General features: G+C 36.1%; 1 protein-coding gene across 12 annotated transcripts in view; it reads left to right on the top strand.

Moving 5' to 3' along the window:
* The window catches only part of ptprub (protein tyrosine phosphatase receptor type Ub), a 214,082-nt gene that overhangs the window by 163,381 nt on the left and 23,316 nt on the right, over positions 1–27,385 (top strand). For 2 of the 12 annotated variants that reach the window (XM_083544055.1, XM_083544051.1), the window contains exons 14-23: positions 6,623–6,761; positions 8,075–8,104; positions 8,245–8,405; positions 9,502–9,689; positions 16,377–16,449; positions 16,703–16,779; positions 20,032–20,049; positions 24,865–24,901; positions 25,803–25,900; positions 27,118–27,234. In XM_083544055.1, coding sequence (XP_083400181.1) covers positions 6,623–6,761; positions 8,075–8,104; positions 8,245–8,405; positions 9,502–9,689; positions 16,377–16,449; positions 16,703–16,779; positions 20,032–20,049; positions 24,865–24,901; positions 25,803–25,900; positions 27,118–27,234 — 938 coding nt within the window. The remainder of the gene's footprint in view (positions 1–6,622; positions 6,762–8,074; positions 8,105–8,244; positions 8,406–9,501; positions 9,690–16,376; positions 16,450–16,702; positions 16,780–20,031; positions 20,050–24,864; positions 24,902–25,802; positions 25,901–27,117; positions 27,235–27,385) is intronic. The other 10 variants (XM_083544062.1, XM_083544061.1, XM_083544058.1 and 7 more) reach the window with 7 other exon arrangements.

Here is a 27,385-nt window from a genome sequence, read left to right as displayed (position 1 = left end):
AAGAGATCAGCACGAGTGAGCCCATCACATCATATACACACCTGTAGCCATCAAGATGTCCTGTCAAAGAACCCTCACCAAACATGAAAAAAACATCAAGAGGCATGAATGCCCATCCCGATGACAACAAAGGCCACCGCTAGCCCCTATCGAGCGCTGTCACAGATCAGCACAGGCGGTGCTGGTATTTATAGCTCTCAGCTCTCGCTCAGCCTGCACTGAGCCTTGTGGCTAAATTGACTTTGAAAGGATAGGATGAGAAGGGAGGGAAAAGGGGTACTTTTTTCTTTGACTGAGTAATGAAGGTGGAAAGGAGCTTTCAGAGCATAAAGCCAAAAGCTGGGAGTAGCCATTTTGGAACTGTCTCATTCTGCATCTGCTATATACATACACAGAATACAGATGGACTATGATTAATTACACCTTAAAATATTTGTGAACAAAACACTATTTCATTTTCTATCTGAGCTGCAGCAAGACAAGCTATTAACATTAATGACTTACAGATATTACAAATACGCCAGGCAGATTAATCCTATTAGTGTACATCAGGGGGATTCAAACTTTTTGTATAGCCCGTAAATATAGAACTCCAGGAGCTTAAACATTTAAAACAATTATTGATCAAATGTGTTTAATAATTAAAGTTGTCCTAAAAGCCACCATAATATATTTTCTAAATTCATTTTCAAATGTGCAGTAAAATAGCCATTTTTGTCAACCCATGCCATCTCTTCTTCTCTGGTGTTATGCAGGTAATTGCACTTTAAGTGGTTTTCTTTCAAAAATCTTTGTGCTGTACCTTTTAAGGTAAACCATGGCATACATAAAACCTCAATTTAAAAAAAGTTATGAGGCTGCGTAAAATGTACAGCATATAAAACATGGACAGATTTGCAAATCTCTTAAAAAGTTTCTTTCGGCTTCTCCCATTAGGGGTCGCCACAGCGGACCATCCGCATGTTTTGATTTGGCACGTTTTTACGCTGGATGCCCTTTCTAACGCAACCCTCCCCATTTATCCGGGCTTGGGACCGGCACTAAGGCTTGTGCAACCCTAATTGCTGGGATCGGTTCCCTGACCGGGGATCGAACCCGGGCCCCAGCGGTGAGAGCACCGCATCCTAACCACTAGACCACCAGGGAACCATTTGCAAATCTCTTAAAACCATAGTTTATTCACAGTAGAACATAGAAAGCAAATCAAATGTATAAAATAAGGAAGTTTTTAGAAAAGAAAAAGAGGGTAAATTTAAATTTGATGGATCAAAAAAGGGCTGGAAATGTTAGTGTTACTAAAAAGAAACACCTGGAGGAGCATATTGTAACTAATAATGTTAGTTGCCAACAGATACATGATTGGATATAAATAGAGTATTTTAGAAAGGCAGAGTTTCACTAATCTGTGAAAAAGTAATAATAATAACATGGTCAGAAGGTTCGGAGAATCTGGAGAAATATCTGTGTATAAGGGACAAATGCAAAAATCAATATTGGATTCCTGTGATCTTCAGGCCCTCAGGTGGTCCTGCATAAAAAACAGGCATAGCTCTTTAAAGAGAATCATTGCATGGTTTTAGAAACACAGTTTGCCAAGTAATGTAAAAATGCAGGTTAAATCACTACCATGCAAAGATGAAGCCATATGTGAACCTTATCCAGAAACATCACTGTTTTCTTTGGATCAAAGCTCATTTAATCTTGACTGAGGCAAAGTGGAAAACTGTTTTGTGGTCATATGAATCGAAATTGAACATTTATTTTGGAAATCTTGGATAAATATTTTCCAGACCAAAGAGGAGGGACCATCTGGCTTGTTATCAGCACTCAGTTCAAAAGCCTGCATCTCTGTTGGTATGGGGGTGCGTTATTGCCTATGTAATGGGAAGCTCTAACATCCAGAAATACATTAATGTTTAAAGGTGTATACAGGTTTATACATATGCGTTCATCCGCTCTTTTTCAGGGAAGGCCTTGCATATTTCAGCAAGAAAATGCTAAACCTTATACTGCATCTATTACAGCGGCATGACTTTGTAGTAGAAGAGTTCAAGTGCTGAACTGACCTGCATGCAGTTTACAGCTTGCATAATAAAAAAACATTTGGCATGAAATGAAAACTATGTCAAAGATGACCCAGGACTGTTGGGGTAGAATCCAGCATCAGACCACAAATGGGACCACATTTCCTTCCCAAACTCCAGCAACTCAATTTCCATATGTATATGGACCAAATTTTCTCAAAATGACTCTATTTTGTTTCCTAAAAACAGCACATTTCCTCAGTTTAAACATTTGATATGTTTTCTATGTTATGTTTTATAAGATTCGCAAATCATTGCATTCTGCTTTTATTTACATTTTACACAGCGTCCACCCCCAACTTTTTTGAAACTGGGGTGTGTACGTTTGTATATAGACCGATGAGTCCCCATTTGACATTTGTGTGAAATTGAGAACAGAAGAGATTATGTTACCAGACATTTTCACATCTACAATGGAACATGGAGGTAAAAGCTTATTGGTTTGGGGTTGTTTTGGAGCATGGAAGGTTGGAGAATTGTTTCTGGTTAAAAGGAATGCTGAACCAACATGGCTACTATTTCATACTTCAATGTTGTGCAATTCCTTCTGGATTGTGTCTAATTGGAATCAGCTTCTTGATACAACAATGCAATGATTTGAAGAATACCTCCAAGCTCTGTAAGTGTTATTTAGAGAGCAAACTGTCTGCTGTTATCTATTATGGAATGGCCTTGCCAGTCACCAGACCTAAACCTCCAATTAAACTGCTCTGGGATGGACTGGATCACATGTTCAGAAAGAATTATTTAGCAAGTTTTACAAGAGGCATTTCAGTTGAATGGTTAGAGAAACTAACATCCAGAGGATCCCAAGACTGGTAAAACGTAATTTTTTTTATGAAACATCTGTACATTTATATATTTATTTGGTCAATATAAACGTCAATAGCATAAAATAAACTATTTTGTTTACATATAAAAAAAAAAAATGAGCATGGACATCTCAACAACAATAAAAGACTAGGTATTTCCACACTTCTGTATATTTTGGCTCTTTATTTGTCAGACAGTATTAAGTTGACAGTATTTATAGACTTACTTGTTTTTCATTATTTAAGGTTTGGATTAAATGTATGTATTACTTATAGCGATGCATAAAAAAGGAACTCAATTGAAAAACAGCTTTGGTAAGGGTGAGTTGTGATTTCTACCACTGCAACAAAATTGCAACAAATCATGGACCCTGTATAGCTCAAACTGCACGTTAAGGATTAGTAAGCTAAATGAAAGTAACATAGTGGGGAAGAGAGTAATATTACATATTTTGCACAAAGGGTTTGTGCCTTGGCTAAAAAATTTTACATAGTGGATATATCTTGTACCAGACAAGCCCAAGGTCTTAAGGGTTAGTGATCCATCATACACACAGCATTGATATGAGTATTGATCAGCTGTTGTGCTGTTTGTAAATGTGGCCAGCATTCTAGCAGCAACTGTACACATTATTTTTGCACAACCTCTGCATCTTACATATAATAATACCAAGTGATCATTTATAGACAAACAGGCTGCAGCTCTTTTGCACTTGTGTATTAAGAATACATACAACAAGATAATACATAGAACAAGGGCTAAAATAATTTTGGCTTTCAGCAAATTTGAACCGTCTTTTGCTGTGACTGAGTATTTCATATTAGACATACTGCTTCCTTTATTTAAATTATATGCAGATCTCTTTTCTGAGTTAGCTATACACAAAATAAACAAACTGAATTGTCTCAATGTTATACACTATGCCTAATGGATTCATAAATGTAACTTCCTCTCTAATAACATTGCCATTATTGTGTGGAGAAATAGATTGTCTTTGCATTTCAATGCATTTCATAATTTTGACATATGTTTTGATGAATAACCTAAAATAGCCCAGCCAGCAGCTGTCTGACTTCACAGCAATGTTCAGTCATTTCCAGTCATGAGTTTTATGACTGGAGTTAAATGATGCGTATCCATATACATGCAGAAATAAACTGTTACTATACAGCAACGAATCAAATAGTATTTTTTTGTATTTATTCATGTTGCATCAAATTGACATTTGATGTTTTAGATGCCCTACAGTGAATGGCTGCAATTTAAGAGTCAATGTCCTCATTTACTCTATTGAAAATAAATTCAAGTTAAAAGTTATACCCAATGGGCCATTTTGTTCGTTCTGTCATATAAATCTAAGGAAGAACTGTGTGTGTGTGTGTGTGTGTGTGTGTGTGTGTGTGTGTGTGTGTGTGTGTGTGTGCATGAGAGTATGTCACCCCCATAATGTTCTCAGAGCGTTGTAAAATTGCACAGGCTTGCACAACCAAGCAGCCAGGGCACCCATTTCAACATGCAGGTGACAGTTTAATTAACAGTCCCTTGGCAGTCTTCACACAACAATAGACTCTCATTTCTTCTCTAAGTACCAATTTCCATTTTTGGGGCACTCAGCATGTGCTCGCATTAATCTTGAAACAAATTTCATGCTAGTGTTGGACTTAATTGATATTCAAGAAGAAAATGTGGCAGGAAAAAATGAAAATCTGATTAGATCTGCTGCAAAACTTCAATAGATGTTTTCCTATTGTTTTTTTCCTCACACACTGCATTTATTAGTGTTAATATCTTTCTTGGTGATGATTGTGAACGGGGAGGAGTATTGATAAATGCCAATATGTAGCCGTCACAGGAGACAGAAGATTGTTCTAAAAAATAAGGGTTTAGGGCTTTACATAGAGGGAAATCATTCTTTTTTCCTCTAGCCACTGTCCCAAATCCCTCCATGCACACACATTTTTTCTTGCTATGGCCTTGAAAGAGACCTCTTTCCTCAGGCCCAAACCGACTTTCCCTGAGCAAATAATCCTTCCAGCTACTGGGGTTTCATAAAAATAGTAACTGTCAGGCTCTTTAAAAAGAAATTCTTTAAAAGTGCAGAGTATTTGAGAGAATGACTGACTAATCAGCTGCATCTTATTCATGGAATTTTATTGCCTTTATATTTTAGTATAATATTACCTGCCATTCTCTCTCTCTCTCTCTCTCTCTCTCTCTCTCTCTCTCTCTCTCTCTCTCTCTCTCTCTCTCTCTTCTCCCTCTCTCGCTTTTTGTGTGTGTATGGATGTATAAAATAAAATGGGGCTTTATACCTTTTTTTTTTTATGAGTAGACAGTCTTAGTTTATTTACCACTTTAGTTTGATGTATAGGATATAAATGTGTCTGCTTGCAATTGGGAATAAAAGAAACTGTTATCAGATTGCAGTATAAATATTGTCTTTTGATGTATTGTTGCAATATTGGAAGATGTACTATCTGTAAGATTGAATGATAACTTTTTTTTATAACAATTATATTGTCTTTCAGACAAGTCTAGAGTCTGGGTAAAATAAGTTCTGCAGATCACTGTGGAATGTGGATGGAAATCAAGTGTCTATCTATTGCATTCGGAAATCATCATAAATTTAAATCTAAATGAAAAACTAGTGAAAAACTGCCTGCTATTTGAAATGACCTCACACACCGTGTGATGGAAAAGCTTGAGTTCTGCATGGTAGTAAATGACAGGTGATATTCGACTGTAATTAAGGTTATTCAGGGATTCAGCAAAGTGTGCAGGAAAACTAAACTTCCCTTTGTGTTTGATTGTGACGTGGAGCTAAGCTGAGATTTGCTACTGTAATTGATGGGAATGTAAGTCATAGCATAGTATAATGGTGATAATGATAATAATGATGTAATAGGGTTTCTAGAGATGTCTTTCTTGTCCAATTTGGAAAAAGTTTTACCAAAATCAGCTGCAGTGGCGGTACATTTAAGCGTTTAATCAAAATGTCAAATGTCTTATGCCTTGAAGATATTTTGATTATTAATAATTGTTTTTATTATTATTTTATATAATTTTATATCATAATATAGTAAACTAAATATAGTGAATAGTAAACCTGTTTTGTATGTATCAATTGTATGTAAATTAAATGGTATAGTTTTCTCTTTTTTAAAACATGTAAAAAGAGAAATTCCCACTTTAACCCCTGCCATTGATCCACCCCTGCCTTATTTGGAAAACCAAAATATCATTGTGAAGGGCTCAAAAAGTCATATATTAACAATTTGACCTCCCTTAACCTTCTGCATGAATGTGGGGTGGAAAAGGAATTGAATAGATGCTCTTCACTGGAAGCATTACCCTGCCTGTGCTTTGCTCTTTTGCTTCTATCACACAGCATCCTTGTGTGACTGAGAGTTAGGGAAATTGCTTCCAATGGAGATATGCAGTGTGAAGTGACCTCTGCCGCATCACTGTCAGTACAGATGGGTGAAAATAGTCATTTGGGTGTAGCGAGTGTGTTCATGCTGGAGAAGTTGTGCCCCTGCTGTTTCGAGCTACAGATGGATAACTCCTAAATTGAGAGATTAAAATCAGATTTTTTTTTTCAGCCACATTTTTATTTTTGGTTCTTTTTACTACTCTTTTTGCATGTCTGAGAATTTCATTCCAGCATTTCATATGCAAATCTGTTTCCAAGTGTTTTTAAGTCTGTAATATTTTGCATTCTGCAGCAGCCTGTAAGGATCTCCGTCGAGCTCTGGAGGTGACACAGCACTCCGAGGAAATGGGGCTGATTCTGGGAATCTGTGCAGGGGGGCTGGTGGTCCTGATTCTGTTACTAGGAGCCATCATCATCATCATTAAGAAAGGGTGAGTATTACATGCAGCGCCTAAACAATGAGATCTGGCACATTGCATGTTGTGCTATACCATAAATGTCCATACATAATGAGTGCAGGTGTGTGTGTGTGTGTGTGTGTGTGTGTGTGTGCAACTAATTATCAATAAGTTCTATTTCTCTCTTGTGTTTTTAGGTACACATACAGTACATCTCTCTCAGTCATCTAATTTCAAACTGGGAGGGTCATTTTTATAGGAAATGCTTTTATGCCTCACATAGTAATACTAAAACTGTAACTAAAAACAGAATTAGTTCTCTGTCTCTAGTCTCTCAAAAGGCAGCAGAGCTGCCGCTCAGGGCTTTCATCTTCTGAGATTACCTGGGTGTAAAATGTTTAATTAAGAAGAGGTGCAATTCAATTACTCACTAAATTAGGCCCGCTCTGACATTAGACTGACCCAGAAACGAGCTGATAATTGGGCGGGAAAAGGGGTGCTTTTGGAGATAATTAGTATTGTTCTCTAAAGGTCTCCACTTTAAGGTGCTCATGTGAGTAAAAGCACATGATCAACTGCATTCAGACTAGCCCTTGCTATTCCTACTAATTCTAACATGAGTCTTTAATCACTTTTAGACAATGTGATATAAATAGCATAAGCTTCTTACCAGGTCTATGAATCCCCAGGATTACTGCTACAAAACTATCCAATGAACATTTTAACATTGTAGGATTGTTTGCCAACTGAAATAAATACGAGTGGCTAAAGTTTTTTGTGGAGAGATTTCGATATAGTTATAGAGTCTATAGTTGTCTATAAAATTCCATTCCAACAGGACCTGGTGTCTTGCATTGGCAGTAGTATATTTTAAAGGATTATAGACCTGGACACCACTGTGACTTTTAATAATAAATCTGTACCTGCCTTTGTGTGGTTCATTAAAAACTAACAAGATAGCATAGGTGATTAGGTCATATCTGCTTTGGCTACCATTTTTTTGTTCTGTCATTGCTAAGGTTTAGCATGTGTCACATTGCTTATGTGGCCAAAGCAAGCTTTTGACAGCATGCCATTCTTCACACTAATCAGAGCACTGGCAGTGCTTGCATCTCATGTCGCCTCTGCCTTATTCTCTTTCTTTCTTTCTTTCTTTCTTTCCCTCTCTCTCTCTCTCTCTCTCTCTCTCTCTCTCTCTCTCTCTCTCTCTCTCTCTCTCTCCCCCTCTCCCTCTCTCTCTCTCTCTCTTCTCTCTCTCTCTCTCTCTCTCTCTCTCTCTCTCTCTCTCTCTCTCTCTCACACTCGCTCTCTTTTTCTCTGTCTCTCGGCTTTCTTTTCCTCTCCAGAAGGGACTACTACTCTTACTCTTACTATCCGTAAGTGGCTTTTCCTCCATTGCACACCATCATTTCCCATTGTGTTAGCAAGCTCTGTTCGGAAAGTAATTCAGTGGCATAACAATCTCTCTCTTCTCTTTTTTGCCGTTCTTCTTCTTTCTCTCTATTTCTGTTATCAGTAGGAAGCCGGTGAACATGAATAAGACTCCCATTACATACAGGCAGGAGAAGAGTCATATGATGGGCTCAATGGAGCGCAGCTTTGCAGACCAGAGCACACTGCAGGAGGATGAAAGGATGGCTCTGTCCTTTATGGATGCCCACACCTGCAGCACCCGGAGTGAGATGCAAACACACGCACACACACACGCACACACGCACACACACACACACACACACACACACACACACACACACACACACACACACACACACACACACACACACACACACACACACACACAAACACAAACATACATGTGAAAAATACAATGTACATGAGCACAAGAAGTATGGAGCGCATTCCCCCTTACAAACTGCACTTCCTACATTCAGAGATTTATTCACGCAGCGGTATCAGAGGCACATCTATATATGGCTTCTACATTCCCACTGTGAGCTACTGCATGCTCTCGTTCATTTATCATGCGTTTTACGACCCCGGAATCACAGTGTGGAAAAACATAATGCCCAATTTCACTCAGGTAGCATGTACAGGCCATTTAGTGCTGAGTTCCTGAGTTCACTGACCCACACTTGAGTGAATACAGCTCAGCCTACGGTTTACAATTTCTATCCGGCTCAACCCAGATAGATAGCAGATTTGTATTAATGACTCATTTATCCTACATTACCCCTGCAGGAGCCCAGGCCTTAAAATGTGAATTCTCTCTTTGGAACACTAAGCGCACACACCATAACGGGAAAGGAGAGGAAAGGTGCTCAGATTGAATACTACTGAAACATATTTCATGCAAAATTAGAATACATGTCTGGTGACTCAAGGCTGTCTTTTTCTATCATTTCAATGTCGGGGAAACTATACTAGATATAAAATGGGGCAAAAATTAAAATAATTCATTGGGCCCAGTAGTCTGATTGAAGGGATGATTAATTCATGTTCAAAGAAAAAGTTCTCTTGATCAAAATGAAGCTTTAATGGCAAGTGTTTCTACTGCTGCATATCTGGGTTTGACGATACTTGCTTGCTAATTTATTTCTACACCTAATTTAAAGACTTTAAAGAGTTGATTTTACTCATGTTAATTAATTAATAATTACATGGTCGCTAAAACAAAACACATGACAGGGGTTTAGATTTTTGTTGTGTGCCTGGACAGCAAGTGTTAATCATTATTTACAATTATTTACAATACTAAGTTAAGAGTAGACAGTTATGTGTGTGTCTGTGCATATTTATAAATGTCTCTTGTCAGGTGATCCACGGAGCTCCATGAATGAGTCAAGCAGCCTGCTTGGTGGATCACCTCGGAGGCATTGCAGCAGTAAAGGTTCTCCATACCACACCGGGCAGCTTCACCCTGCAGTACGTGTAGCCGACTTGCTGCAACACATCAACCAGATGAAGACGGCAGAGGGCTATGGATTTAAACAGGAATATGAGGTTAGTGAAACAGATGTTCAGAAAGCCAATCAATTATCAGAATGACCTGATATTAGGTTATATCATTTTCATCTTCCCTTAGACTTCCACAATATTATTGCAAAATACTAATATTAGTTCTAACTCAAAAATATACCAAATGCTTCAGCATTAACTGAGACCTTATTCAAAACATGCCCCCTTTATTCAATTTCACATGCTCCCAGCTCACAGGATGTCTCTGTTGTCAAGGTAAATAGATAGTGATTAGAATAATTAATATGAAATAAAATCTATCAAGGTAAATGTCAAAAAGCCAATAGTAGACAAGTATATGGTTAGCATCACTTGACTATGTATATAAGGCATAACAAAAACACTGAAAAGGCTGAAAAGGTAAAAACAAAGTCTTGAAAGGTTAGGCATACAAAAAAGTGTCGAATCAGTAGGTTAATGATGATGATAATTGTTTTCCCTGTACCTGTCAGCACAATTATGTGGTTTTTCTTTTTTTTTATTATAAACACTGTACATCAATACTGAAGACATCCAAACTGTGAAAGAACATGTATGGAAATATGAAGTGAACAAAACATGCTAAATATATAAGAATATGTTTTAGATTTAAGATCCAAAGTTGCTACATTTAGTTTTGATGACATCTTGGCAAACCCATGGCATTCTTTAATCAGATTCATGAGGTTTATTTCAATACACAGGTTTGCTTTGTCAAGAACTGAGAAACACTCAGTTAAGTAAAGAGAAAAGACCGTCCATCTTTATTCATTCATTCATTCATTTTCTCCCGCTTATCCGTAATTCGGGTCGCGGGGGCAGCAGTCTAAGCAGGCCCCCGCCTTCGACTGCTGCCCAATCCTCACAGCACCGTCCCTTACGGTCCCTCCTGCAGGTGGTGAGCCCACGGGAAGGCGGCCCCAACGTCACTCCGACGTCACGGACCTTGATATTTCCCTCGTAAGGGAACCGTCCATCTTTACTTTACTTTACTTGGTCTTCTTGGTCTTCCTTTCCTGGAATGCTCCTTATAGTCCGCATGAAATGTAATGGACAGTCTTTACTTTATATACTTTTTGGATTGTATGACGTTTATTTCTTAAAGTAAAGACCGTCCATCTTTACTTTAAGAAATAAACGTCATACAATCCAAAAAATACATTTCATGCGGACCATGAGGACCATTCCAGGAAAGGAAGACCAAGAAGACCAAGAGGATACATTTATAAAAAATTACCTGCTTCAGAAACCTCAGATTTTCAAAAATGCTTCTAGGAATTTACAGGTAGGGCCTGTAGGGCTCGAATTGTTGCAAATAAACCATTACTTTGGAAGAACAACTAGCAAAAGAGACTTGCTTAGGCCAATAAACACATGGAATGGATATTGTATCAGTGGAAAACATTTCTTTTTTTTTCCTGATGAGTCCAAAATCTGGTTCAACAGCCGTGTCTTTGTTAGATGTACAGTGGGTGAACAGAACAGACGGTTCCTGAATGTGTCGTTCCCACTGTGAAGCATGACGGAGGAGGTGTGATGTTTGGGTGATTTGCTGTTGAAACTTGGTGATTTATTTAAAATTGAGGGCACAATTAACAGCATGGCTTTCACGGCATTTTGCAGCGACAAGCCATCCCGTCTGGTTTGTGCTTAGTTGGACTATAATTTGTGTTTTGTTATTACTTAATTCCATACATGCTCTTTTATAGTTTAGATGTCTTCATTAATGTATTCATATATAAATTGTATTAATGTACCATTTTGAATATAATAAAAAATAAAGAAAACTGAAGGAGAACATGTGTCCAAAGTTTTGACTGGTACTGCTGCCATGAAGCAGTTTCTGACTGCACAGATAATAGTAACATGACCAGCTCTTCTTAAAACTGAAATGGTGGAAATGCTTATTTTGTCAGGCTGTTCTTTGCTATCATGCCTAGGTGAATATATTCACCATACAATTTTAATGTTCAACTGCTAGCAGAGGAAAATCTATATTGCACAAGCCAACCTTAGATGTTTTAGTGACACATGATTTCAAGTCAGGATCAAACTAAATCTGATATAAAGAACCACTAATAGCAAGGATAGGAGAGACAGCTGCCCTTCCAAAGTATTTATAAATATCGTATAGCCTTCCTCACAGATTTCTCCTCTTAATTAATTGAGCTTGAACTGCACTTGTGCTTAGTAGGTTTCAGCAGCTCACCGTAGAGACGGATATTAATAAACTGTCAGTGTTGGAGTGGATGGCAGTGTTCATGGCAGCAGATGTCTAGTTGCAAAAGCTGTAGCCTCTTGGGAGTTTGGTGTCACTCATCTGTTCAGAGCAAAGGTGTTTTGTCAGACTGGACCGCACTGTAATACAAGCACCCTGCTCCTCAGCATGAACACACAATATCACATTATTTACACCATCACTGGTTCCACACATTTAATAAAGTCCTGTCAACTGACATATGACTAATTTAAAACAATGATTAATACACTATATACGGTTTTGATCAAATAATTCATTAGTTAATTGATACTGTATTCTTGCTGGTTTTCAGGGTGTATGTCTGCTTATAAGACTAAAAATGAGTAAACCTGATGTTTATTTTATTGGACACTTTTAATAAATAAAAAATATAATTGCTTAAAAAGTTTTTGCTCTGGGGATAAACTGCTAAGCAGAGGAAATAGAGATTGCATCTCATTTTAAATATGTAACTATTCATAATTAACTTCTGACTATGAATATATATATATATATATATATATATATATATATATATATATATATATATATATATATATATATATATATATATATATATATATTAAAGGTGTTATAAAGCAAAGATGTTTTGTTGAAAAATTAGGTATATCTATTTTAAATTTGAAGCAGTGAGGAAAAAACACACACTTGAATGCTTATTTATATTTATACAATATCTCTCGCCCCATAGCTAGTCTCTGTTCTGATGAGCTGTCTTTAAATAAATAATTTGCATGAATGCATGTGATTGATTAAAGCTGCACCCAAGCTGGACTGAGACATGCTTTAGAACCAGTAGTTTATATACACTTTTCAACTACATATCTTTGTCATACAGATATCACCTGTACCTCTGCTACAGTATGTTTTTTAATGTACTTATTTTTACTGCACTGAAATACTTTTGCTCCACATTTGGTGCATTAATTTTCACATATATGCAACGCTTTTTTAGAGTTTTGGTTGCTGAGATAAAAGCAGAGTTATGTTCTTGAAATCTATTTGTTTCACTATCACATTCACTCAGAGCTCTTTTTTTTTTTACCTCTGTCTCTGAATCAGATTGCAACTCATTAACTTTTATTCATCAACAGGTGTTAGGTATCATAATTACAGCTCACATGGTGCTGCGCAATATTGGGTAGACCTCAAAGAATGAACACAGAATACATAAATTGTGCTACAATGGTGCAGTGGGTAGCGGCGGCACAGCTGTCTACCCTTTCACTGGGACCCCAGCTCAATCCAATGCCCGTGTTACTATCTGTGTGGACTTTTGCATGTTCCTCTTGTGTCTGTGTGGATTTATTTAAAGTTCTTCGGGTTTTCCCAAATTTCCCAAGACAGATTAATGTCGGACAGTTGTTGGATCGACTGTTTTAATTTACCTCCAGATTGAATGAGTGTGTGAATGAGTTTGCATGGTGCCCTGCCATAATAAATGAACCATTTAGGGTATATTCTTATCTTACACCCAGTGTTCTCATAATAAGTTCTTGTATGACCGTTTTTAGGTTTAATCTTACAATGTGTAATACAGTCATTTTCAGGATCGTCCGGGTTCGAACACAAAACAGGTTCGAAAACAATAAATTTGCAAATATAGTAGTACAATCTTATGATCAGTCTGGGGAGCTGGAATATACCACATTTTCCCAAAATCAAATTCAAGTGAAACACTTCGAGTGAACTATACAGTACATTAATCTAATTTAAAGAAGTCCAACATGTTTTTTTTATATGTGGCTCTAAATATTTTGAGTATTGACTGTTCAAAATGTCATTAGTGCACACAAGAAAAAGTCCTCTGCTGAAAACTTCCTGCTTCTTGCCAGTAATTAAGGTAGTAATTATGGTTATGAAGGGCCACACCAGCTCCTCAGCAGATCTTATTCTCAGTTAATTTGGTCTCAGTAGTTATTAGTGTTCCAAAAGATTTATTCCAGGGGGATTATTCAGCAAAATAACATCTAAAATATGCCATACTTTGTTTATATGATATATTTTTGCTTAGACAGCAATAATGCCTTTGACACAAATATATTGTATTGAAATCATTTTATATTCTGAAAATATGGTAACCACATAATTTAAAATTATGGGCAAATCATGTTTTGTAAAAAAAAGTTACTTAAAAAATAAACTTTCGAACATGATATGATGGGTTTCTATGTTATACCTGTTTTATCCCATATTTGTCTCTAACAAATGCAAACATCATCATGAAAAGTACAGAGCAATTTAAATAGAATTTCAGTGGTCCATTGGGCTTTGCATGTGCTTTGGTCAATCATCAAGCATGCTTATTCTTAGTTATGTGTTTGTATGAAATGTCAGCATCACTACAAACAAAGCAACAAGATTAAACATCTCTTTGTGCACTGTGTGTACCCATACCATCCATTCCCTATGAAGTTGTGCTTGTAGGCTCATTAAAATCCCTCCTTAGGGGACTCTGACTTGGTATTAGATCGATATGCCTCATTCATTCTGTCTAGATATGTGTATGCCTTTATTTGAGTATTTTGTGGACCTCATAATGTGAACAGATGAGACAGAGGGCAAAAGTTTGAGCCTGACCTAACACCAGCTCATAAAGCATATTTCCCAGTGGAAAAAGAAACTGTGAGTATTGATCTAGAACGTGATTAAAGGATAAGGTAAGGATTGACATTGATAGGGGACTTTGAAGATAAAAGAGGGAGGGAAGGAGGGTTAGATGGACAGGCAAGAGGATGGAGACAAAAAGATAGAGAGATTTTGATTGATAGACTGTGCCAAATGAACCTGCTTATACAGAGACCCAGTGTTTTTTAATTTGGGTCAAGGTTGGATGTTTGGATGTGTGAACTGTTCATTAATATATATATATATATATATATATATATATATATATATATATATATATATATATATATATATATATATATATATATATATATATATTAATGATATATATATATATATATATATATATATATATATATATATATATATATATATCATTATATATATATATATATATATATATATATATATATATATATATATATATATATATATATATATATATATATATATATATATATATATATATATATATATATATATATATATATATATATATATATATATATATACTGATGACATTGATAGGTATTGCACACTGGACAAAATGCATTTTTTTTACCATAATTATTAAATACAAACTGTTCCATTTATACTGTAACAAATCAGTTAGATTTTTTTAAGCATGCAGTTGTAGCATTGGCTAGTATTAAATTATACAGTAATCTTCACATTTGGTTTATACAAAATGTTTAGAAATACATTTTATGATTTATTTTTTATTTTTTATAATCTTTGGCAAATTGGTGGCCTTTTAATTAAACAGAAAAATTTGTCACTGAAGATTATATTTACAACAGAGCATAGTTTGGAAGTCAAATCCTTTCTCATTATTTGTGGCAGCTATCTTCAAGTTTATTGTATCTGAACGATGCAGATGATAAATCCTCAATTAATTTATCAATTAACTTAAAGAATCAGAACAGCTTCACCACAGTTCTGTCATAACTATAATCTATCATAAAGCTTATTGTTTGCTATACAGTGGGCTTTCCTACCTGTGTTTCATTTATTCAGTGCTAGTAAACAGTACTCTCTTGGCATGTGGCATGTTTGTGTTTGGCAGCACCATGGAGTCAAGTCATGAGTGCAGCACTAGCTGTAAAGACAAGGTAGCAGTGTGTAATCCTAGTCTTTGTTACTTGTCAGGGTGTTTTAGAAATTGGTTGGGCTTTATGGGGAGAGAGAGAGAGAGAGAGAGAGGGAGAGAGAGAGAGAGAGAGAGAGAGAGAGAGAGAGAGAGAGAGAGAGAAAATTTTTTTTCAAAGTCTACTCTGGCTCTCGTTGAATGACAGCACAGTGATTTCTCAGGCTACAAATTCTCAACTTTGCCTTTGGTATTTTCGAAGACCACTATGAGGGATAGAGCATGCTGGTTTGTTCGCTGGGGTACTATGGCTAATGAGCGTTTATTTTAGAGCATTGCCATGGCAACACAGGAGGTACTGACGGGTATGAAGAAGAAAATGTGATTTTTATGACAATATAGATTGTGTTTCTTTTTTCTCTCTTGGTCTCCAATGTCAAAGAACGAAATTTTACTTTTGGAAGCTTTTGAGGGTTTTTTTTTTTTTATATATATCTTTTTTCCTGAAGCTCTAGCTCAGTCCCTTGAAAATATAAAATAGTATTCCACAGAGACAATAATGCTTGCAACTATTTTCAGCAGTTTGAAGAATTTTTTGTAAAACTGTGACCAACTTTAAATAAGTAAATACTTGAAATAGTCAAACCTCCATCTCCAGCTTAGTCACACATTTATATATGAGACACTGACAAATATCCCTCTTTATTTTCCCCCCTAGAGCTTCTTTGAAGGCTGGGATGTCACAAAGAAGAAGGATAAAACGAAGGGAAGACACGATACTATAATGGACTGTGAGCCTTGTTTTCTTGTCATTTGTCATATTAGTATTTATACAGAAAGACTTGTAACCACCACTTGATTTATGTTTTTAAATGTTTTCATTTACAATCTCATGTTGCTTGCAAAAGATGTATTAATAAGAAATGTAATAAATATTAAATTGGTGTGTGTGTGTGTGTGTGTGTGTGTGTGTGTGTGTGTGTGTGTGTGTGTGTGTGTGTGTGTGTGTGTGTGTGTGTGTGTGTGTGTGTGCACCCATTTTAGATGACCGTCATCGTGTGAAGCTGCACTCGCTCCTTGGGGATCCAAACTCCGACTACATCAATGCCAATTACATTGATGTGAGTCCTCAGTTTTGCTTTTCTACAGAAACAGATTCTGTGTTTTTGTTCTTATCTTCCTCCCCTTGAGTCTGTTCAATTTCTGGATAGGCCTTCCCATTATCTCTCCCTGCTCTGACCTAAGCTATTGGAGACGTCATTTTCAGACAGAGCTCTAAACTCACAATTGGCGTGTCCCTCCAGAGAAAGATTTGAGCTTGAGTTTAAGGTGGTTTGCTGCTTAGCTTAATTCATAGTCTGCAACATTGATCGTCTTTTGGGGAAATCTCCTTAGGGAAAGATCATTCTCAAATATGTTTTGTAGTCTATACAATGACTTTCATGTTTGCTTAAATGTTTGTATGTCTTTGCAAGAGATAGTTTTCTATCAAGTCCTATCAAGGATATATAGTGGTTGTTGTACTATACAACGTATGTCTCTTATGCTCCCTCTGTTAATAGTTCTAGAACAGTACTACAGCCGAATAGATTTTTTGGCAGGTCAGAATCAAAATGTAAATAATTTTGTATAACATTTTGTCCCAAAATCCTGTAAGATTTAAATAATATAATATAATATAATATAATATAATATAATATAATATAATATAATATAATATAATATAATATAATATAATATAATATCATATCATATAATATAATATAATATAATATAATATAATAACAATTTATTCACAGTGACTTGCATGGTAAATCCTCCATGTAATCTACATAATGCTTTTAATTTAACAAATAAAATTTATATAGTGAAATTGTCCGGAGGGGGGATTATTTAATATTAATGGCATGTGTCAGCACTTTCTAACTGAGTAAAAATGTTAAAGGCTTGGAGAGTTTTCAGGAAAGAACTGTATACATTCCAGTTTCACTGTGAAATCATCACAAATTCAAATTAAAGAAAAAAATAAGAGGCTGCGAGTTAATAATTATTTATAGTTGAATAACATAAGTGATACATCACAGAATATAACTACAGACAGTTTAAAAGCATGTTGTTTTATTTATTAAGACATTATACTGTAAAAGTTTAATAATTGGTAATTGTAATAACTGCTGCGATAGAAGTGGAATAAAATAAAACAGCTCAGGGCCTGCTGTTATAGAACAATAATCATTGTGGTTGTTCGGTTTGTTGAGGCCTGAAATTGGTACTTAAGTATACCATTCAAAATCTTAGCTTTTTTACTTTATATATATATTTATATATTTTATTTTGTATTTTTTAATATATATCCTTAATTCCTCAATTTCATTTGCACAGCGTCTTAATGCTCACCTTCACTAAATATTCATTGCCTGGCCTAGAAAATTAATAGCTGATAGCAATTCTTTTAACTCTGACTAATGCAGTGTGTAGGTTCTCATTGTTTATACTGCCATATTGGAATATTTAACCCTTGATTGTTGAAAAGATTTCACTGTGTTTGAAATTGGACAAATGATATGCCTGCATCAAGCCATGAAGACAACTAAAATAGTGAAAATGAATAATGGTGAAATGTAAATTTGGTAAAAGAAATATAGTTGGAAAAAACTTAAATGTTCGCAGTCAGAGATCTTTAAAATGCTTAGTGGAGTCTCATTAAAAATGACCCTGGTACTTACAGCTATGTTTAATAGTAGGAGCCTAAGACAAGAACCTACAGGACTGGGTAAAAACAGCTGTGTGGCCACAAGAAAGGCAAAAAGTTGTTAGTGAGGCTAATTGACAAAAGAAATGACCCCAGTTTGTGAGAGGGAATAAAAATTGGACTGTGGAAATATGGAAAAAAATTGTGCAGTCAGATGAGTCCTGTTCTAAAGCAATGGGTTCTTCAGGGCATGAAGAGAAGTGTATGAAGTTATGCACCCATCATGCATAATGCCTACTGAACACACTTCAATTTTATGATCTGGGGCTGCTCGACTTGGGCAGGTCTAATCTGGCAGTAAAAAAACATTCAGCTGAGTACCTAAATAGAATAAATGACCAGACTATTGCATCAATAAAATTTTTCCCTGGCAGATCAGGAATATGCTACAATGACAATGCCAAGATTCATCAGGCTCAAATTGTGAAAGGCACATAAGGAACCTTTTTCACACATGAATTAGCCACTTGATAGTCCTTTGAGACCTTAACCCTATTGAAAGTGATTGTGATGTGCTGGAGAAGACTTTAATAAATGCTAAGTATAAATATATTATAGATATATGATTAATATAGATGAAGGCGATGCAACAAAAATATTAAAACGCACCTCAACGACATCTATTTTAAGTAGCCTTGAGTAAAAAGAAATGCTTACATGTGCATATACTCTATGAAACCATCTGTAATATTTTCCTCTTGATGTATTGTGGTCAATAATTTAATCCTAGATGAGCTCTGAACCTTCTAAATGCATTACTTAATGAAGGATTGGATTCATTCAGCTAATGAGACTAAAGTATGTTGAAATAGAAATAGGCATAAACAGTAAAAAAAGAAACAGCAGGGAGTGAGTATTATTGGACTGAAAATGTAATGCATATATTTTTATCCATTCATCCATTTTTTTTTGTAATAAGCAAATAGAATATAAAACTAAAATTCACCCCAATTTATGAGAAGCCATATGCTTAGTCATTATCCAGAGCTGAGAATCGATAAGGGTGCAGATTAAGTACTGTTGCTCACAGGATGTGCTGATGATGTTGTTGTTGTGTGTTAAGGTGAGTTCAGGCCCCTTATTTAGACTCGTGTCATGATTATGGTGGCCATTAAAGCACAGGGCACACAGGTCTGGCTTTTATGAACTCTACACATAGCCTGTTTAAGGTCTTCTTAGAGTGAAATTACCAAAATCACCAAGATGTCATTTTGTAGCAGGGCAAATGGCTATTCTACAAGCCTTAACTTACTTGTTTGAAATTATTTGCTTTCACTATAATTCTTAATGCACTTTGAGTGAGAGGCAGCATGTTAAAATTATATTAAATTTATTTTAATAATTCACACATTGAACACACACAACTCTATTCCCATTCACACACTCATACAAATATATACATCCATTTCTAATGTCGTATGTACTTTAACACTTTCTCTCTCTCTCTTTGTTCCGTTTTTGTTGTCTCTTCCCATTTGTGCCTCTTTCTGTTTTCAGTTTCCTTTGTGTAATCTATCAGTCCTCCTTTTCCCTCAGCTCTTTCAGCTTCTCATTAACTAGTCTCTGTCTTCTCTTTTTTTTCTACCCCTTCTCCCCACCTCTACGAGTTTGGACCCTGTAGATTCGGATAAACAGGGAAGTAAGTACCTTGCTGCTCTTTCTTCTCTCTTCCTCCTTTTCCTCCCTATCCATTCTTCCCACTCACTGTCACTTTACCTCATTTGTGTTAAAAACATAAAAGGCCTCCATTACCAGTTGACACCAATGAATAATTGTGTGTACATCTATGCTCTCCGTCGTTCCACCATTATGCTCTACTGTAAAAGCGTGTGAGCTCCTGGAATTCTGTTCTGCACTTAACCTTTTTTGTATTTAATTTCATTTATGATGTGAAGGCATTTTAACAAGCAGAGCAGGTCATATTAGAATGTTTCTTTTTTACATGCTCTCTTTATGGCATGTTAAATAGCTAAATAAATGAACTTTTCTGCAAATAGCCTTACCTATAAAAATTTTTTTTTGTTTTGTTACAGGTTCATCACTTTTATTGTCACAAAGCAACAACACAATGTAGAAAATATATTAGGAACTATAAATTAGGAAACGTCTGTAGGTTACGTATGTAACCCTGGTTCCCCGAGGGAACGAGATGCTTCGTCAAAATGCTTTGGAATCGCTTTTACATTGTCCACACTCTGAATTACATGTGCAATCAATGGTAGCGCAGGGTGACGTCATGACCAGGAAGCTATAAAAAGCACATGCAACAATGCCGGCGCTAGCCTCGAAAATGAAGGAAGCGCTGCAGGGATGCAGGCAGTGTGGTTTAGAGATGCTCCCTTTCAGGAACTCGAGCTGCATCAAAAAGTTTTGGGAACGAGTGTCCAATACCGCCAGTCTGATCAATTCCTGCCTTGTGTGCACAGCTAGGTCGAAGGACCGAGGAACCAGGAGTGGCACTAAGGTCAAACCAAAACTTGATGAAGGTTATCGGGGCAGACCAGCCCGCACCGTTGCCAATGTCATGGAGTGAAGCTCCAGAGAACAAGGCCTCAAAGGCTGCCACACTTCAAGTAGAGTGAGCGCTAAACCTGAAGGTTCGGGGAACCAGAGGAATAAAGGGCAATGGAAATAACTTTCACAATCGACCTGCTGAGGGTCTCCTTGTTAGCAGGGAGGCACTCTAAGGTTCCAGAGCACTTTGTTCTATGGACAAATTGCTGTTGATCTTTTCTGGCCTACGTCACCATGCCTGTGATGTTGCGCCTTTCCATTGGACTGATTACACACATTCCTATTCAGAGCATAGACAAAGCGGAAGCGTTCCAAAAGCGTTTTGACACAGCTCGTGTTCCTGTAAGGGAAGCCGTGTGGAAATTTTTTTACATTTTTAATTAAACATATTAAGCTTCAAGACTAGCATTAACAGCCAAACATAATTACAGGGTGCCATTAATGCAAAATGTTGGCCTTTTCTGATTTTATTAAAATCTAGATTGTTCCAATTAAACCACTATTCACTAATTTGTCTATATTTTATTTATTTTTTTATATTCCATAATAAAAGTATTTCACTTCAATAATAGCTATTGCTTGGTTAGTTTTTATTTTATATATAGATTGATATAAGATTATATTAACAAAAATATTAAAGTAAATAAATATAACCATTCATAATTATGGAGATTTTTTATTATATAATCTAAAAATATAACCTATATAAATATATGTAGTACTGTGAAAATGTTTTAGGAATGTGTGGAGAAATGCTGTTAAGTAAGTGTGCTTTTAAAATTTTTTTATTGTAATTGGTTAATTTTATTGTTTTATCAATTTACAAAATGCAAAGTGAGCGAACAGAAAAAAAATCTAAATCAAATCAATATTTGGTGTGACTACAATTTGGCTTTCATTTCTTACACTTGCACACTTTGAAAGTCAGGGATTTTGTAGGGTCAGGAATGTGTATGATTAACCAATTATCCCAAGAAGGTGTTAATGTTTATTAATCTCATATTTAGGTTGAAACACATTCATTAACTGAGACAGAAACAGCTGTGTAGGAACTGGTTGAGGAACAGCCAAACTCTGCTACTAAGGTGAGGTTGTTTCATATGACAGGTCATACATTATGTCAAGACTGAGCACAGCAACAAGACCCAAGGTGTCCTCAGATACTGCATCAGCAGGATATCTCCCAGGCAAAGATTTCAAAGCAGACTGGGTATTTAAGATGTGTTATTCAAGCTATTTAAAAAAGCACAAAATGCCATTGTTGACGACCGTAGATGCAAATTTATTCATTCATTCATTTTTTTCCCGCTTGATGCAAATTTATTTTCCCCAAAATGTATACTTACTTATTGATTGGCCCCAAAATGTATGATAATACAGTAAAATTACCCCCAACATACAGCCAATGTCAATAAGAAGTATTTTTGTTGTAGAGAAGAACGAGGAGTCCTTAAAGTGATGGTCTGGCCCCCACAAAGCCCTGATCTCAACATCACTGTTGAGTCTGCCTGGGATTACATGAAGAGACATAAGAGATTTCAGGTAGCCTTTAGCAAGGGGATCTGGAGTTAGTTCTTCAAGATGTTTGTAACAACCAACCTGCCAATTCTCTTGCAAAATTGAGTAAAAATCTTTGTGTGAAAAAGTGTACCTAGAAGAATTGCTCTTTTACAGACATAGGGTGGTCACGCCAAATATTGATTTGATTTGGATTTTTCTTCTGATAATTTACATTCCATTTTGGTAAGTGATTAAAAAACCCCTGAATTTCTTCTTACTTTTGCAAACTAGAACATGAATATGAATATGCATATACAGTGTGTGTGTGTATATATATATATATATATATATATATATATATATATATATATATATATATATATATATATATATATATATATATATATATATATATATATATATATATATATATATATAGTACAGACCAAAAGTTTGGACACACCTTCTCATTCAAAGAGTTTTCTTTATTTTCATGACTATGAAAATTGTAGTCACACTGAAGGCATCAAAACTATGAATTAACACATGTGGAATTATATACATAACAAAAAACTGTGAAACAACTGAAAATATGTCATATTGTAGGTTCTTCAAAGTAGCCACCTTTTGCTTAGATTACTTCTTTGCACACGCTTGGCTTTCTCTTGATGCCTACTTTAAAGAACCTACAATATGACATATTTTTAGTTAACTTTTTTGTATATAATTCCACATGTGTTAATTCATAGTTTTGATGCCTTCAGTGTGACTCTACAATTTTCATAGTCATGAAAATAAAGAAAACTCTTTGAATGAGCAGGTGTGTCCAAACTTTTGGTCTGTACTGTATATATATATATATATATATATATATATATATATATATATATATATATATATATATATATATATATATATATATATATATATATATATGTATTAGTTTTTTCTGTACCAACATAAGAGCTATTCCCACACCATTTTGTGGTCTGTAAAAAGAAATAAAATCGTACTGTTCCGTCAAATGTAATATAAAACTGTATCCGGTCCACAAACCTGCTCTTACAGAACATTATGTCAACAGCCAGAATTTAAAGACTCCCTGAAATAAATTTTATTTATTTCTTATATCTACTGTTCTAAATCTGTTTGAATATGTACATAGATAAAGGTGTAACCATTATCTATGTACATAGATAATGGTTACACCTTGATGTGTTCTGTAAACCCAACAACTACTATGTCTCCATTATATGGATTATTGTCTGCTTAATGAAAACATATCGAATTTTCTACAACATTTCCAAATAGCACTGTAACAAAAGACTGCTTGTGACAAACTGCTTGCTTTGCAGTACAAAGCACATTTTCAGTGCCTCTCAGGATGTTTTCACACTTGGTCAGTTTACTCCATTTCCAGGACCTACTTTGGACTTGTTTGGGGGTTAGGTTCATAATCTTAGGTTTTCATTCACTTAAAGGATTTTATTTCCAAACCATGGATTGATTGTGTAGTCACATTTGTGAATGCATGTGTGCAAAATAGTAGAAGCTAGGTTCACCTATTTTTTCCTCTTTCTACTAGCAAACAAGTGATGAACTGTTCCCTACGTAATGATGCAGGAATACTGCACAAGCTGTTTTCATATATAAAAAGTCATGCAGGCTTACATGAGACATTTATTTTCCATGGTACTCTAAGTGCAAACATTCAGATGACATAAAGTGAGGTAATTACAGTGCTCCAAGCCTTGAGTGTCTGGTTTTATACATTAGTAAGTCTTTCAATTTCCTCTGCTGACCATAAAATAGATCTATTTTTTTATCAAGAAATTTGAAAAGAAAGCAATGTTGAACCAGTCACGACATTCGTTGTGCAGATAGCATTTATACACCATGGTTCAGTGGAAGTGAGCCCCAGACCACCAGTTTTAAGGGGACAAAGATCCAACTACTCCAGGGCTCAAAAACAGCTTTCACATTTCACTAACCATAGCAAAACCTTTGGTTAAAAATATAAAAATAGGCAAGAGTAAAAATGACCACAGTCTCCATGACTGCTAAAAATAGTATGTACCTGCTGAACCTATGTGTGCAAATATATTTGATTTGTGGTTTTAAGATATTAACTGTGGTGCTTATTTGAGAGAATTGTTGATTGATCTACAGTATTTTAAGGTTTATTTTAGGTAGCACTTAAGCGAAAATTGACTTTACACTTCACAAGAGCTGGTGAAACATTATGTTGTACATTAGAGAGGACAGTTCCTAGGGTATGATTGGGTCATTGATTGATTAACACCTAAACAAGGAAGAAAAGCAGAGCAAGGAAGCTGGGGGGTGGGAGGAGGGAAAGTAATAGCGTATAAGAAGTGTGCTCGTCTAGCTTTGGTTGAGGTACAGATGGCCTTCTCAGCATGTCCACTTGCTTCTGTTTCAGGGCTACCATCGATCCAACCACTTCATCGCTACGCAGGGTGAGTATCTGCACGCCCCGGAATGAGCTGTCAGTGCGTCCATGTCTGTATGCGTGTGTTCTTGTGAATTAGTAGGGTATGTAACGCCTATCTAAACCCCATGGGTGAGAGTAAGTCTTTCTCAAGCTCTGTGCTAGTTTGTGTGAGTGAGTGAGCATGTTGGATGAGGCACATTCTGACTGAAGTTATTAGATGCTGAGCTGTGGTAATTATAGCTGTTAATGTTATGTAGGGCAGTGAGAGGGAAGACAGGCCTGCAGAGCAAGGCATCACTGCCTGCTGTTTTCATACCAAGTCCTCCACCATCTCACGCTGCACAACACCTGTGAACCCCTGGACAAGGGCCTAGACTCCGTGGGGATGCATGCATTCCTGTGTATATGTGTCTGTGTGTGTGTGTGTGTGTGTGTGTGTGTGTGTGTGTGTGTGTGTGTGAGAGAGAGAGAGAGAGAGAGAGAGAGAGGGACAGAGAGAGAGAGAAGTGTGACCCTCTAGTGTGCTCCAGCCAATCTAGCATATGAGGTCTCTTACAACCCCTTGATCAAAGTCAGTCAAGGTTTCCCCTTGCTCCTCCTCTCCTTACATTTCAAACTGCACTAAATAAATCATTGTCTGCATGTGGCATGTGTGTCTTCCCCTATTGAATTTCCAGGCGCACACACTCACTTGGTGGGGGGAAATTTGCTTTCTCTCCTAGCCAGCCACATCCTTTGCTGATGTTCTAAATGGTTCTTCTGTCAGCAAAATGGGCTGCTATTGAATTACTCCCTGTGAAGTGCTGGATTACAGAATTGCTTCATAACACACAATGACACTTTAAAAATGAAGCTCACTGTCTAGAGCACTGATTGCCACAGAATCACTCTTGTGTGTGTATGTATGTTTGTGTGTGGGTCTACAGGGCCCAAGCAGGAGACAGTGTATGATTTCTGGAGGATGGTGTGGCAGGAGAACTGCTTCAGCATCGTTATGATTACCAAGCTTGTGGAGGTCGGCAGGGTATGTTCTGGCATAATTTTCATCTATAATAATCCATAAAAGAAACAACACACAGCAGGCATATACATCTATAAAGTTTATTGCCAGATATGACCGTCAAAAAAATAAGATCAGTACCAGGTATCACAATAATAGCTTACATCAAACCAAAAGTGCAAGGCTAAAGCTGAAGACAAGATAAACACAGTTGGCCATTGGATGTGGTAAAACTGGCTGTTTAATATATAAATAAAACAGATTTTACAATCCTTTGTAATGTGTTAGTCCTTTTGTTTTTGTTTTTTTGTTTTTCGCTACTGATTAAAACCGCTTGTTTGTCTAACAAGAAATAAGGAAGTAGCTCAAAACTTGGATGAGCTTATACTCTGGTGAAGTGGATGGGAAATGTCTGGGGTCCACACTGGCCTAGTGTCCTATTTCCCTATATATCAGCAGTAAAACATTTATTGTATTGTCTTATCTTAAGATGTTTAGTGTAATCATTTTGCATTAGTCTGAGGTAATTTGGGTAAAGATTTTATTTAAATGTAAACAACTGTTTAATTGCTATTAAGAATTAATTGAAACCTAATCCATAGCTGTATCGATTCAAATCCCTTTTCATTACCAAATACATGAAAACCATCACATGTTAAAGTCTCTTTAAGATAATATTAACCTCATAAATTTTTTTTTTATATTCCCAGCCAATTCAAAAGAATGATTTGCTTAGTATGTTTGATTAATTTAAGTTGCACCATTGTTTGTTGCTCTGTATAACACACAATACCCTTAATGCCAAGCTGTAATGTGAACCGTATCATTTTTGTGCGTGTGTCTGATCTCATACAGTGCATTTGATGTTATTGTTTTGTTCTCTTTACTCTGAATCAAGGTTAGGCCATCTCAGAATTTCAGTCATAATGCTTCTCCATTTTCTGCAGCACACACACACACACACACACACACACACACACACACACACACACACACACACACACACACACACACACACACACACACACACACACACATCACTTCTTTCAGGCTGCAAATCACTGCTGGCATAAATGACTAGCTTTGTGTTATTATGAAATTGGTATTCTGTTATGCCAAATGGCTTTTGTAGTATATGATAAAACCTATTAAAGCCAGGCAAGGAATGATGCCTGAAGCTCTGAATTGGTGGTGACACTTATATCTAATATGGGTTTGATGTGTGTGTTGTGTGTGAGCAGGTTAAGTGCTATAAGTACTGGCCTGATGACACAGAGATGTATGGAGACATCAAGATCAGCCTGCTGAAAACAGAAACTCTGGCTGAATATGCAGTACGCACCTTCTCCTTAGAGAGGGTAAGTATTGACGGTCTCAGCAGTACACTACTGTCATTGCAGCAGATCCTAGGTAAGAGCCTATGTGGCATGTAAATCCTAGGAAGACACTTACTGAGTGAAAGACTGAATATCAAACATATAAATGTGTCATGTAATGCAAGTAATAATG

The sequence above is a fragment of the Silurus aristotelis genome, assembly GCF_946808225.1.
Source record: "Silurus aristotelis genome assembly, chromosome: 1".
NCBI classification, from domain to species: Eukaryota; Metazoa; Chordata; class Actinopteri; order Siluriformes; family Siluridae; genus Silurus; species Silurus aristotelis.
Note: the sequence above shows the minus strand (reverse complement) of the source record. Positions and strands in the feature narration are given on the sequence as shown.